The 14,199-nt window shown below is 54.2% G+C and overlaps 1 protein-coding gene and 1 long non-coding RNA gene across 9 annotated transcripts in view; one reads left to right on the forward strand and one right to left on the reverse strand.

Annotated features, from left to right (window-relative positions):
* The window catches only part of BEAN1 (brain expressed associated with NEDD4 1), a 58,222-nt gene extending 44,997 nt beyond the window's left edge, over window positions 1–13,225 (forward strand). For both annotated transcript variants that reach the window (XM_064383159.1, XM_064383160.1), the window contains 2 exons: window positions 7,278–7,428; window positions 9,943–13,225. In XM_064383159.1, the coding sequence (XP_064239229.1) occupies window positions 7,278–7,428; window positions 9,943–10,282 (491 nt within the window). In that variant the 3' untranslated portion in view covers window positions 10,283–13,225. The remainder of the gene's footprint in view (window positions 1–7,277; window positions 7,429–9,942) is intronic.
* Window positions 2,905–14,192, reverse strand: LOC105728037 (uncharacterized). Of its 7 annotated transcripts, none has more exons than XR_010344853.1 (6): window positions 14,108–14,192; window positions 10,522–13,555; window positions 6,414–6,513; window positions 5,358–5,434; window positions 4,854–4,902; window positions 2,905–3,974 (listed from the first exon to the last, which is right to left on the reverse strand). It is a non-coding gene; the product is annotated as an uncharacterized LOC105728037 (long non-coding RNA). The 7 variants fall into 7 exon arrangements; XR_010344856.1 differs by lacking the exon at window positions 14,108–14,192 and having other exon boundaries at window positions 10,522–12,097; window positions 12,622–13,823; XR_010344854.1 differs by lacking the exon at window positions 14,108–14,192 and having other exon boundaries at window positions 2,905–3,065; window positions 3,800–3,974; window positions 10,522–13,823.
* Between the last annotated feature and the right edge of the window lie 7 nt (window positions 14,193–14,199).

Here is a 14,199-nt window from a genome sequence, read left to right on the forward strand (position 1 = left end):
ATGGGTGAACTGACAGAATGAATGATGAGTGAATAAAGCTATCCCTGGTGAGAGCCGGCAGAGCACAAATAGAACTGATTTGAGGGTCTCCCAGTTGTTGGGATCACCTTTAATCAGAGTTGGTGGCTAATTCTTGGGTGACCAGTCCCAAAACTGTGCATGTAGCCAGAATGCCTGAACTTTATGCAGAACGTAGCCACCTGACTGTCACTCCAGGGGCCAGCTGTCTAAGGCAGCAGGAAAAAATTCAATAGATTCCATTCTCGGACAATTTTCAATGGCAGGCAAAGCCAGACTCTTCCTTCCCAAACCACCATCCACAGGCCTTCAGGGACTTCTGCCTGGGTCCAAGGCCACCACCAGATAGGAAAAATAAAAGCAGGACCTTGGAGGTGCTTAACAGCAATAGCCACCCTTCACACTGGGGGTGAAGTGATGCCAGCCTCCTGGGAGCCAGAGACCTGGCCAGACCTGAGGCATTTCCTCTTCTAGGGCAGGAAGAGCTTGGGGAAAAAGGAAACTTTTTTTTTTTGAGATGGAGTTTCACTCTTGTTGCCCACGCTGGAGTGCAATGGCACAATCCCGGCTCACCACAATCTCCACCTCCCAGGTTCAAGCGATTATCCTGCCTCAGCCTCCCAAGTAGCTGGGATTACAAGCACATGCCACCACACCTGGCTAATTTTGTATTTTTAGTAGAGACAGAGTTTCACCATGTTGGTCAGGCTGGTCTCAAACTCCCAACCTCAGGTGATCTGCCCGCCTCAGCCTCCCAAAGTTCTGGGATTACAGGTGTGAGCCACTGCACTTGACAGAAAGAAAACATTTTTGAAATAGATTGAATTGGATCTGAACAGCCCTGGCCTTTGGGGCCCCTTTTCCCCTTCCCAGACACACCCTGATTAGCCAGGAGGTTTGGGGCATTTCCTGTCCCTTTTCAGAGTTAACTGGTTAAGGAGGGGACTAAGGGGTAGCTGGAGTTGGTGAACAGGAGCCTGGTAGTAATGGCCAATGCGTAAAGAGTGCTTGCTGGGTGCCTGGCACTGTTTGTGCATAATCTCACTGTGCAAAATCCTCACCATAGTCCTGGTGGGATGATAAAAGTCCTACCTTTTATCATCATCCCAACTGACAGATCAGAAAGTTGAGGCTGGAGTGTTTAACAGGCGGGATCACCCAGCCAGCAAGTGGTAGATCCCAGACTTGAGCCCAGGCAGTCTGACGGGTGCCCACAGGCTGCCGGCTGCCCAGCACTGCCCGAGAAGGGAGCTGGAGGTGTCGGGGAGATGCCTCTGGGAGCCACCCTGTGGGCTCAAGGCAGTGTCTGGCAGACATGCACATGGCCACAGTGGGTGTCACTCAGACCTGGATGTCACTCCCCTGGGAAAGCTGTTAGGAGAACCAGAAGAGCAGGAGGCTGGACCTTATGCAAGACACAGAGGGACATCCAGGATGAGTCAGGGGACAAGTGGCCACAGTTGAGGAAAGAACAGCAGGCTAGCGGACTGTTCTCACTGCCCAACAATGAGGATCGAAGGGAAGGTTCAGCATGAATAAAACAGACATGGAAAGCTCAGCCCACACAGTCTCTGCAAGTCTCCCCTAAGCCAGGGACTCCCCAAGGAGACAAGGCAGGAGCACTCCCCAGCCAGGACAGGACTGGCCTACTCCTGCATCACCAGCCTGAGCCTGGAGAGTCCAGGGCTCCTGCCCAGAGCATGCCTGTCTCCCCCAAGAGAAACCCAGAACCCCCAGCCCTGCAGGGTGCTGGGCAGACCCAGGATGGTCAGCCTGCTGCCTGCCCCTCACACAGCCTGGCCCTTGCCCAGCTCCCGCCGCTCCTCTCCAAGCACCTGTCCATGCTCCTTCCAGCCTCTGCCCTTTGCCTGGGCTCTTCCCTCTGCCTTGACTGCCATTCCCTGTGCTTCTCCAACCAACAAAAGCCTTCCAGGCCCCGCTCAAAGGCTGCCTCCTTAGGGGAGCTTGTGTGGCCTCTCCTCACACCTACCAGACAGAGTTGAATGGGTGTCCCCCTTCTGTGTACATCCTTGGTATTGCACCCACTCCTCCCTCAGTGTCTCGGTCATGGGGTGATTGTGCTGCATCCAAGAGAACAGGGCCTGCAGGAGACTCGCCCTCACCCAGGCTCGGGCCTGGAGGAAGAACTCCATGGGCAAGGGTAGGAGCCACCACATTTTATCTTCATAACAAAAGATGTAGTGGCCCCCTTTAAAGACTAGGAAACTGGCCAGGCATGGTGGCCCACGCCTGTAATCCTAGCACTTTGGGAAGCTGAGGCAGACAGATCACCTGAGGTCAGGAGTTCAAGACCAGCCTGGCCAACATGGTAAAACCTTGTCTCTACTAAAAATACAAAAATTAGCTGAGCATGGTGGCACGTGCCTCTGATCCCAGCTACTCAGGAGGCTGAGGCAGGAGAATCGCTTGAACCCAGGAGGCAGAGGTTGCAGTGAGCCAAGATCACACCACTGCACTCCAGCCTGGGTGACAGAGTGAGACTCTGTCTCAAAAAATAAAAAATAAAGAAAGAATAGGAAACTGGGCTGGGTGCCATGGCTCACACCTGTAATTTGAACACTTTGGGAGGCCGAGGTGGGAGGATCGCTTCAGACCAGGAGTTTGAGACCAGCCTGGGCAGCGCAGCAAGACCCCATCTCTACAAAAAAAGTAAAAATTATCAAGGTGTGGTGGTACATGCCTGTAGTCCCAGCTATTGAGGAAGCTGAGTCGGGAGGGCCCATTGAGCCCAGGTCAAGGCTTCAGTGAGCTATGCTCTCACCACTGCACGCCATGCTGGGTGACAGAACAGAGAGAAACCCTGTCTCTAAAAAAGTAAGACTAGGAAGCTGAGGCACAAAGAAGCAACTTGTTCAATGACTTACCTTGGAGCACATGCATAGGGGCTCACAGTAGTTCCCAAGCTGAGAGGCTGAGAGGTTGGCCTGGACGTGGAGGAAAGAGATGGGCCTGGGGGCAGGCCAGCCCCTCTGTAGTCTGTGGTGGCCTTGGGACTGGTGCCAATGAATGAGGCCTCAGCTCTGTCCCTGGAGTGGGTGGGATGACTGAGGCCACAGCTCTGCCATGTGGAGTCAGGTTTTGGCTCCCGCTGCAGCCTGTCACAGTGGTGACCCCTGTGGGGTTCCCATCTCCCTATCCCACTTCTGCTCTCAGCTCCAGCTCTGGCACCTCCTGGGACTTCAGCATGGAGCCCAGGGATGCTGTTGCCCCACACCTTCCGTCAGCCTTCTGGAGGGTGTGCAGGGGCTGCTGGGAGCCTTGGGAGGATGCCAGGGAAGAGGGAAACACACTGTGAGCAACCATGGGAGAACACAAGAGCAGCACAGCCAGGCACAGTGGCTCACACCTGTAATCCCAGCACATCTGTAATCCCAGCACTTTGGAAGGCCAAGGCAGGAGGATGGATTGAGCTTGGGAGTTTGAGGCTGCAGTGGGCTATGATCACACCACTACACTCTAGCCTGGGCAACAGAGCAAGACCCAGTCTCTAAAAAAATAAATTATAAAAAAAAGGAGGGGCAGTACACCAGCAAGCCCCAACCTTTGGCACTGGGCCCCTTCCACCTGTCGGACACACCCACACCCTTCCGGCTCTGGTGACTGAAGCTCTCCTGGCCTCTCTCCCACCCCTCTGGCTGCAGATTCCTCTCCTCTGTCCCTTTATAGGTCAAGGTCCCTCATATCCCACGCTTTGGTCCTGGTCCTCTCTCTACACCCACTCCCTGCTCCGTCTCATCCATCATCCATCATCCTCCCTTACCTGGCTCCAGCCCTCAGGTCAGCTCCAGAACTGTGTGCCCAGATGTCCACTGGATATCGCCCCGTGAGGCCCCACAGGCACCTCAGGCTCAAGTGTCCACAGAGGCCTGATTTCCTGCTTCCTATGTGCATCCTCAGGAAAGTTGCCAAAACTCTCTGGGCCTCAGGCGAGTCATCTATAAAATGGGTACAGGAGGATCCACCTCAGAAAGTTACTGTGAGGACTAAACTGTCACAGCACCTGGCTAATGGGTAAATACATGCTCAGTAAATGTGGCCATCTCCATCTCTTTCTCCAAGAAAACCTGCTCCCAGGCCACTGCACTAATGCCAGCTGTCCCTGCCTGCCCGCCACTAGCCTGGCACCTCCAAGGCATTGTCCACAAGGCAACCAAAGTGACAGGACTGTGACCACTTCTCAATGGTTCATCACCCTCAGGACAGAGTTGGCTCCCTGCCTGCCCACAGAGCCTTTCCGTAGTCTAGCCAGACAGAGAGAGGAGCCACAAATGTTTGAGAATGAGATGAGGGTGGGGGAGGGAGGAAAAGAGTGAAGGAGAGAGGAAGGGAGGAAGGAAGAAAGGAGAAAGGAAGAAGAAACAGAGAGAAAGAAAGAAAAGAAAGAAAGAAGGAAGGAGAAAGAAGAAAGAAAAGAGAAAAGGAAGGGAGAAAGAAAAGAGAGAAAGATAAAGAAAGGAGAGAAAAAAGACAGGAAAGAGAGAAAGAGGAAGGAAGGAAGAGAAAGAAAAAGAAAATTCTGTTCCATCCTGAGCTTTAAGAGAGGTCTGGTGGCTGACTGTCTCCTCTCACTTGCTGCAGTTTAGAGCAAGTGACTTCACTCTCGTTCTCTTCATCTGGTGGAAGGGGCATCACAACTCGCCTCTCCCAGTGGGGTGTGAGGTAGATGAGATCACAGAGATTGAACACAGCAGGTGCTCATGGGTGCCAATTCCTTTTCCTCCCTCTCCCAGAGCCTATCAAGGGGTGGTGAACTTGGAGTGAGGCTAAGTAATGAACCAAGGTATTTTTTAATTGGGGTAAAGAGGAGGTCTCACCTCGTGTGAAGTGGGAAGCAGGGCTTCTGGAGTCCTAGACCATTTGGGTCTGTGCTGACAGGGAAGTCAGGAGAAAAGGAAAAAGAAGGAATTTGGGGAGTTTAAATGGGGGGTGGAGGGTGCTGGTTTCTTTCCAGCTGTTCCTCAAGAGCTCTGCCCAGCTGGATGTCTCAGATTTGGGGTCTGAGCATCTTAGGGCAGCCTCAGTTTTCCCACGATGCTCCCCTCTGGGAGGTCAAAGAAAAAGCAGTCCAAGAAGAAAGGATAGACAGCAGTTTGCTTCTGCCCTAACAGCCCTCAGCGCTGCCCACCCAGTCACCCCACTCAGATCCAGGAAGCAGCCCTGACTTTCCCCCAGGGATCCCTGTGTGACCACCACACCTGCTGCCCTGCAGGTGGAACCCTCCCCTGAACCCAAAACCCTTCCCTAGCAATGTTGGCTAGTGGTGGGAAGGGGTCGCTGGCACCAGAGCCCAGCAGCACGGGTTCAACTTCCAGCCTCACCTTGTTGCTGTGTGCTGTTGTCTTTCCTTAGTTTCTTCCCTAAGTCCTTCCAAAAATTCTGTCTCTCAGCTGATGCCCTGAACCGGGGAAACAAATCTTATTTTAGCTCTTTTTTATAACATATGTTATTGACTTCATTTCTCCTAGTAGAAAAGTAATGTGTATTCACTATAGAATATGTTAAAAATATAGACAGTATACAGAAAAAAATAAGGATCATGATCCTGTCATCTGGACAGGGCCACCATCAATGTGTTTGGAATATTTTCTTTCTTTCATTTTTTAGTCAGAGTTTCGCTCTTCTTGCCCAGTCTGGAGTGCAATGCCACGATCTTGACTCACCACAACCTCCGCCTGCCAGGTTCAAGCGGTTCTCCTGCCTCAGCCTCCCTAGTAGCTAGGATTACAGGAATGTGACACCATGCCCGGCTGGTTTTTTGGTTTTTATTTTTTTGCATTTTTAGTAGAGACGGGATTTCTCCATGTTGGTCAGGCTGGTCTCAAACTCCCAACCTCAGGTGACCCGCCCGCTTCCGCCTCCCAAAGTGCTGGGATTACAGGAGTGAGCCACCGTGCCCGGCGTGTTTGGAATATTTTCTTCTGAGAGCTTTCTCAGTGTCCCTATATAGCCCTGGAATTGTACCTACAGATAGAATTTCATATACAGATTCCTCCACTCACTATTATATGAAGAGTGGGGAAAAGAGATTAGGGGAGTGGAAAGAGCAGTCTTTGCAGTTATACAGACTGCATAAATTCCAACTCCATGCTTTACCACGTGTGTGAGACTGGGCCTCAGCTCCTAGTCTGTAGAATGGGGATGGCAACTGCGCCATTCACAGCAGAGAAAGGTCATAGCTCCGCCCCTGACGCCAAGCCCCGCCCCCAGAGGGGAGGAGGCAGCTGGGAGCCCTGGGTTGGGGAGACCTCATGTCTCAGCCACCTTTGCAGCTCCCCCTGTTCCCACCCTGGACTAGACCTGTCAGAAACCAGTGGGTGGAGAGCTTAGAAAGGAGGAGCCAAGACACCCAGCTGCCCTCCGGCCCAACCACTCACTGTGTGTTGTCCTCCAGCAAGTCACGGGGGCTCTTGGAACCTCAGCTGTGGAATGAGAGGATTATGCTCCAGCAGCATTTCCTAAGCAGTGTTTCTAGGTCTAAGAAAGGAAGAGTCTGAGGTCAAATGCTGGACGGAGCACAGTTTAATGTGTTTCTTAGCTGCAGGACTTTTCAGAGCCTTTGATGTCAGAGGAGAATGCATTGTGGGAGTTGCCAGACTTATCATAGATGCCCCTTTTTTACCCCAAGGTCCCTAAAGGGAATTGAGTGTGGTTGGGGTTGGGGAGGCCTGATCCCAGAGTTCTCTGCAGCCCTTGTTTCTTGCTACTTCTCCCATTTTTCATGCCCAGCCAAACTCCACAGCTCAAAGCTCCCTGTTCACAGCACACACTTCTTTCTTATCTCCCTCCTTGGAAAGCCATTCAGTTCCCTCCTCCCTGCCTTCCCCTCTTCCCCTGGTTAATTCCTAGAAAAAACTCAGTTAGTTATAGCAGCCCCTCCTCCAGGATGCCCTCCCTGACTTCCAGGCTGGTCAGACCTGCCTCTACTCCCACAGTCCCAGTAGGACTTCTACCAAAGCTCACAACACACTGCCCAGTACCAGGCTATCCCCAAGGCAGGCTGCCACCACCCTGGGAGCTGGCCAGGACAGGGCCAGCTCTGCTTCCTCTCTGTATCCCGATTCCCAACACAACAATGGCACCCATATTCTGGAGCTGTCACTGATGAATAAAGGCAGTTGTGCTTGGTGAGGAGAGGAGTGGTCAGGTGGGGAATCAGAGCCTCCATGGCCTCAGGTACACCCATGAGGATGGTCCCTGGATCCTGCCTGAGGCCGAGGCTGGTGGTCTGTTACCTGCAGTGTCAGACGGACACACGTACAGCCGCTCAAGCCGCAGGATGCACTACGCCTGCAGCTCCTCGGAGGACTGGCCCCCACCTTTGGACATCAGCTCTGACGGGGATGTGGATGCCACAGTGCTCAGGGAGCTGTACCCAGATTCTCCACCAGGGTAAGGAAGCCACGTGGGCAAGGGGGGCATCAGAGGGTGGGGCCCTGGACACAAAGACCGCCCCCAACTCCATCACGGGAAAGAGTGGCACCTTTCCACATAGTATAAATGCAGAAGACATCTGCTCAGTGGGCAAAGCCACCTCCTCCCCACTCCTGACCAAGCAGGTCCCATTGAGGCAGTGTGACTTAGCAGATGTCACCTGAAAGTGCTAGAAAAGGAAGAGACAAGCCCAGCTCCTCAGACTGCTGAGCAGGTGTGCCAGGAATGCCCTTGCAGTTTCTGGGGAGGTTCCGTGGCAGCTGTCCTGAGCTCGCTGAGGATCTGCTCCTCCGGTGTCTCCCTGGAGGTGGGAGGGAAATTCACTGTGCTTCTATAAATAACACCAGGGACCAGGGCAGCAAAGAGGGGACAAGCCCATATGCTGAGAGCTGATGGTCCCAGGTGCACTCACTCTGGAAATTCCTTCTTGTATGATCATGAGCAAGTTACTTAATCTCGCTGTGCCTGCTTCTCCATTGTTGAAATGAAATGAAATGTCATTGTTGAAATGCCCCATGGGACTCATGAAAATGACACAGAAGTGCCTGTAAAATGCTCAGCAAGGCACTGCCTCTTCTCACCAGTGGTGACATTACTATTTCGAGGCCACAGGTGATAAACTGTCCATGCTGAGGAGGATGAGGAGAGGGGATCAGGGAGGATGGGCTGACACAGGAAATCAGCCTTTGTCGAGGTGTGTGAGGTGCTTGGGTTGGGAGGAACTGGGACCTTCAGAGATGCAGAGGAGGGTGTGACCAGCAGAGGGCACAGATGAGCAAAGGCCCGGAGGCAGTCCCACTTCGGAGGGCACAGTTGGGTTTGACCTCCTCTCCCTTTCCCCTGCTCTGGCTTTGCAGTCAGACCTGCCTGGGTTTTAGCCCATCCTGGACTCTGCCCAGGTTGATGCCTTCGGGCATGTCACTGTGGCTCTGAGGGGCCCCATTTCTTTGTTTATGAAATAGGGACAAATAACCCTGCTTCCTGGGTTTTCCTGGGGAAGAAGATACTGTGGGTGTCTGGAGATGTGGCTCAGGGTTACCCTTGGCTCCTGAGACCATGACCTGAGGACACAGGCACCTCCCCCAACCCCCAGGAGTCCAGACTATAGGGAAGGGCCAGCTGGGCCCCAGAGACCAGGAGCTGGGCCCCAAGAGGCTGCCTTTACTGGGTGTGGCTCATCTAAAGGACAGGAAGAGGTGGGGCTGCTTCTGATGGAGGTGGAGGTGCACAGATGCCCTGGGGGTGCCTGGAGCAGACTTCTCCCTGAGCCAGAGCAGAGCGTTGGGTTGGCCTCAGGTAGGAGAGCCGCCCCTGCTGTAGGCCTCCATTGTGGTCAGGCACCTCCCCGAAGGCTGGTTGGGGTCAAGGCCAGGACAGGTTGGGCAGGCCTGAGGCAGGAGTGGGGAGGGGTGAGGAAGGTGGGGCCATGGCTGGGAAGACAGGGGTGATTTCCCCCCAAACACACACACATATGCACACATGAACACACACACACACCTGCTGGGACCTCCCAGGCGACAGGGGTCTGGCTGAGCCTGGGGTCTTTGTGGCCTCACCTGCAGCCACCAAGGCAGAGACTGGCTTTAGGGATTGAGACGGGTTTCTCTCAGAGAAGCGGGGTTCACGGAGCCAGAAGGAGGGAGTTATGCCCTCAGTTATGTCCTGGGGACCTCAGAGATAGCGACAGTGGAAAGAGAAAGGGACAGATGGAGCTTGTGGCCAGGAGGAACCTGTGCCTGCGATCACGCGCATAGGAGTGGCTGTGTCCAAACTGCCCTCAGGGCCCTCAAGCAGCACCTCCCCGTGGGGAGCTCTTCTCTGGGGGCCCTTTGGTCCACTCCTGCCAGCCGCCACCAGGCAGACCACCTGTCAGTATTTGAAGAGGGAAAGGGGTCAGGGCCTCCACCATTCCCTGCTAGGAGACCCCCCCCAGCCCTGTTCTCCCCCTTGCCCTTCCACCTGCACCCCTGCCCCAGGAGCATGAGCAAGGATGGTGCTGCCAGTCCTTTCCAGGGCAGTGGATGCTTTTTGGCTCCACATCTGTGGGCTCAGAGAGGCCCCAGGACTCTTTCCTAAACCTAGAAGGGGAACTTTGGAGTGGCTGGAGACCAAGGGGCATCTGGCAGCCTGAGGTTGGTCCTACCCAGCCTCCACACACCCAGTGCGGTGCAGGGAGAGGCTCACTAGACAGTGACCACTGCTGTTTCGAGGCACTGGAGACTAGGCCATTCTGTGTTGAGTTCATACTGCACATGAGGGCTGAGTCAGGTCCCAAATCCAGGTCCCAAGGGTTCTTAGGCCCCTCTGGAAGTAGAGGGAGGTTGTAGAGTTTCACTGGAGCCAGCGTGGACAAGGCCCACCCTGGCCCACAGCCAGGACAGCTTGTCACTGCAGAGAGACCCCCCCAGGCCTTTGGGAGAGACCCAGCCCTAAGGCCTAAGCGGGGCACTGAGGGAGCCTCTTCTCTTGTAGCTACGAGGAGTGTGTGGGGCCAGGGGCCACTCAGCTATATGTCCCCACGGACGCACCGCCACCCTACTCGCTGACTGACTCCTGCCCCACGCTGGATGGCGCCTTCGACTCAAGCAGCGGCCACAGCCCGGGCCGACACCAGCAGGAGCAGAGGAGCCCAGGCCAGAGTGGCCTCCGCACCATCTCCATGGACACCCTGCCCCCCTATGAAGCTGTGTGTGGGGCTGGCCCCCCATCGGGCCTGCTGCCACTGCCAGGCCCAGGACCAGGGCCAAGGGGCTCACAGAGCTCACCCACCCCAACCCGGGCCCCAGCTTCCGGCCCAGAGAGGATCGTGTGAGGGACCCAGCCGGCAGGGTGCTGCCGGTCCCTATGGGCTGAACCACGTTCTTTAGGCACACAAAGGCGTGCACATACACAGAGAGATGCACACGTGACTCATACACACACATAGACCAAACTTGTATACACACAGACATCTACACTGACATACCCCATGCACACACACAGATCTAGACATGCCCCACATGTGTGTAGACACGTGCACGCACACAGGCCCGCCACAAACACAAAACCCACCTGCAAAGGTTTCATGGAACACGGAGCTCTCTTGACCCCTCCCTCCTCCCAGCCTGTGGGTTGTGCCTCTGTAGACAGCGCTGTGGGGAGAGAGGTGACATAGGAAGTGGGACTTTCTCTTCCCTTTCTGGGCCCATTTGCCCCTACCCTCGCCCAGCAAGCTGTGCCCAAATTCTAATTCTGCCTCTGGAAACTGCTGGACCATCCAAGGTCAGCTACCTGTCCTGATCCCTGCCCAGGGCCAGCTCGTCCTCCTGGGAGGTGGGACAGGCCCCAGTGAGGTTCTGCTCTGCGCTGTGCCTATCTCTTGATTCCAGGGCAGAAGAGCCCACCACATCACCACCCTGCCACTTACAAGGTGGGGGACCCGGGTCTGGGGGCTCAGGCGCAAGCTGGAGGCCCTCACAGCCCACCAGGCCCCCTCCCAACCCTGGTACCCTCAGTCAGGTGGTGCTAGTGGAGTTATCTCTGAAGCTGCAGGCCCCAGGTAGGTGGGCAGGGCCCTCAGTGGGTGTGCGGCGGCAGTTCCCTCATCAGTCCAGCCACTGCCCAGGACTGAGGGTCTTCAAGGAAGATGAGGCCATTGCCCTTCTCCAGGTGGCTTCACCGCAGTGCTGCTGGGCACCTCTCTGAAGCAGAGAAGTGGCCCCTTGCTCAGTCTCTGTCCGGCCGACCACTGTGGCCTGCACGCAAATGGGTCAGAGCCAGACCCCCGAGCTGGTGCTGTCCTTCCAGGTGGCCGCTCATAGCTGGGATGGTGAGTGGATGTGTTCTGGTCTTGCCCACGTGGGTGTTTGCAGAGACAACATGAAGGGAGTATGTTCCCCATCAATACCACCTTACCACCACAAGAGGACCAGTAGGCTATTCCGCCTTGCTGCCACAGAAGGGCATTTGTAGGGTCAGCCTGGCTGTAGAAAGGCTGGCTCAGATCTTGGCCGAGAAACCCCAGAGATTTCCATCAAAGATCACACAGGTCACGGAGGTGATTCCCAATGACCCAGCCCACCAAGGGTGGCAGCCACGCGTCTTTGAGGAGCGTCCCCGCCAGCGGCCATCACCCTGCCTCCCTCCCACCTCTTGTCCCCCATCGTTAAACAACAGCACCCTACCTAGCCTCCCCACATTTCCGTTCCTCCAATGAAGGGCTAAGACAATTTAATAATCTCTTTCTCAAGAGGGGTGGCAAGGATGGCAATCTTGAATTTTATTTTCTGTAGAGAGAGCATTTCTTCTGGAGCGGAGCTGAAACGAATCCACCCAGAGGCTCTGTAGCATCCTGCGTGCAGCCTCCCTGGAGCCCCAGACTCCAACTAGGGGAGGGGCTTGTTTACAAGCTGTTCTGACCACCTTAGCAGTGTACTGTTTTCTAGGCAAAAATATCTGTTGTACTGTAGAGCCTTTAAAATGCACTCCAGGAATGAGACTCTTTTAAGAAACACATCCTGCTTCTGCAACTCTAGAGAGTGCTGGGGGTAAAAAAGGATAAAAATTCCTACCTACTCATCAGTGTTTGACAGATGGCACTGAATAGCTTTTCTTGTTCCTGGACCAGGCAAGCAACAATGTATCTTTTCTGTGTTCAAAGTAAATATATCATATCAATAAAATGTAGCAAGAAGTAACACTTAAAGAGAGTACCTAAGGGTTTATTTTGGTTTTGTTTTTTTCTTCAGACAAGGACTGACTCCACTCACTCGCCTAGGCTGGAGTGCAATGGCGTAAACATAGCTCACTGTAGCCTTGAACTCCTGGGTTCAAGTGATCCTCCCACCTCAGCCTCCCAAGCAGCTGGGACTACAGGCATGCACCACCACACCCAGCTAATTTTTTATTTTTAACTTTTGTGAAGCCAGGGTCTCACTCTGTTGCCCAGGCTAGTCTCAAACTCCTGGTCTCAAGTGATCCTCTCGCCTCAGCCTCCTGAATAGGGTTTATACCTTTTGAAACTTGTAAGGAAAGGAAACACTAAATCGCAACAAAAATACACCTCCGGCTAACAATCCCTACCCATTACCTCTCAAGATTAAGCATCACTGAAGCCTTGTTATTTCCCAGTTGATGTGGGTATCTGGATAGTCAGTGCTTTACAGGAGTTACCTTTTTTTTTTAACCTCACTGCAAGTTGGCGTCATTTCTCTGAGACACGGCTGGTGTAACGTCACAAGGATGGGCCGTCAGCGTCAGGACCTGACTCTAGGAACAGAGACTGCATGTTTTACTCTAACAGTGGCTGCTTGTAGCACCCTGATGGTTTGTACTATCAGGAAAGAGAGGAAAATGGCAATGAGACTGAAATGAGCTGCCGTCTCACCCTCAGCAGGAATTCCCCTCTTCCTTTCCATGCCCTCCACAAGACCATGGCTTTGGTTATTGATCTCTTGACAAACAGAGCCTGGTCCCCTTCCTCCGTCATATTTCCCTCCCATCAGAACCGAAATAGAACCCACTAGTCCTAGACCCCCAAGTGCCTTGAAAGTGGGGTGCAATGCAGAACTCAAATGGCCCATTAACATAGTCCTAGATCCCCCAGATGCCTTGAAAGTGGGGTGCAATCCCCAAAGAGGGTGCAGCAGGGCGAAAGACTGTGAGATAGGCTCCTCCTTCTGGTTCTTCAGCCCATGTCCCTGCTGGACAGGCCAAGGCTGGCTCTGCCACGCCCACCACCCCCACTCTGAGCCCACACTGCCACCTGCTGGCTCCCTGCTGCCACTGTTCAAAGTGAACAAGTCAGGCCTTGAAAAATGAGGAAGCCCCCTTCTCACCTTGAAACACGCTACCCACCAACACTCATAATTGCAGACAAAACCCGTTATTTTGATCCTGGGCTTTTCTTCCACCTTGAGATGTTCCATAGGGTTTTACTCATTCAAGTATTCCATTTTCAGAGCTAACCCCTGCCCCACCAGCATCGCTCTCTGGACAGAGTCTGACACTTCTGTCCCCCTCTCTGTATGCAAAATAACCACTCCTCTGTTCCGAACACCACTAGGCATGGCTCTGGTGCCACCTCCGTGCTCTGGGGCTCCACCTCCTGGGAATGAATGAGAAACTTCCACAGTGATGGTGTCCAGCCACGTGCTGCCCCCAACCTGAACCATCCCACACCGATACCCCGCTCCCACCGCAAAGACTCAGGATCCCACAGGCCTTTGGGACTGTCATGCTCTTGGCTTTTCCTGCTCCTCTATCCATGCCAGGCCCTGTGCTGTGGTGTGTCGAATATGGCACCACATTCGAGGTCCTTTGAACATTCCTAAGGAGATGCCTCCTGTCTGTGCCAGGGGCCAAGGAGAGCACCCTGGGTACCCAGGCTCATTAGAGGCCCAAGGAGATGGAAGGAGAAGCTACATCACAGGACGGTAGGGACGGGGTGTCAGGGCCAGACCCTGGGACGAGGATGTGGGTGTGAGGGTTTGGTAAGGGAGGTGATCCCGAGAGTGCCAGATAGAGTGAGACAGGAAACAAGGAAGGCAAGGAAGCCAGTAAGGGGTTCGCCAAGCGGATCACCACTGCAGGCCACTGAGCTCAGTCCCACTGGTGACTCTGAGAGACAGAGCAGAACGCATCCTTGAAGTGAGCCCACCTTAAGGTTGGGGAAATGGGTCGTTTGTCCCCTGACGCTCAGCAGACATTTTTGGAGACTGCCCTTTGGAGAATGTTCATTCGTGCCCCTTG

This window comes from Aotus nancymaae, unplaced genomic scaffold (genome assembly GCF_030222135.1).
Source record: "Aotus nancymaae isolate 86718 unplaced genomic scaffold, 86718_ANA_hifiasm-v0.15.2.pri h1tg000030l, whole genome shotgun sequence".
In the NCBI taxonomy this organism is placed as follows: domain Eukaryota; kingdom Metazoa; phylum Chordata; class Mammalia; order Primates; family Aotidae; genus Aotus; species Aotus nancymaae.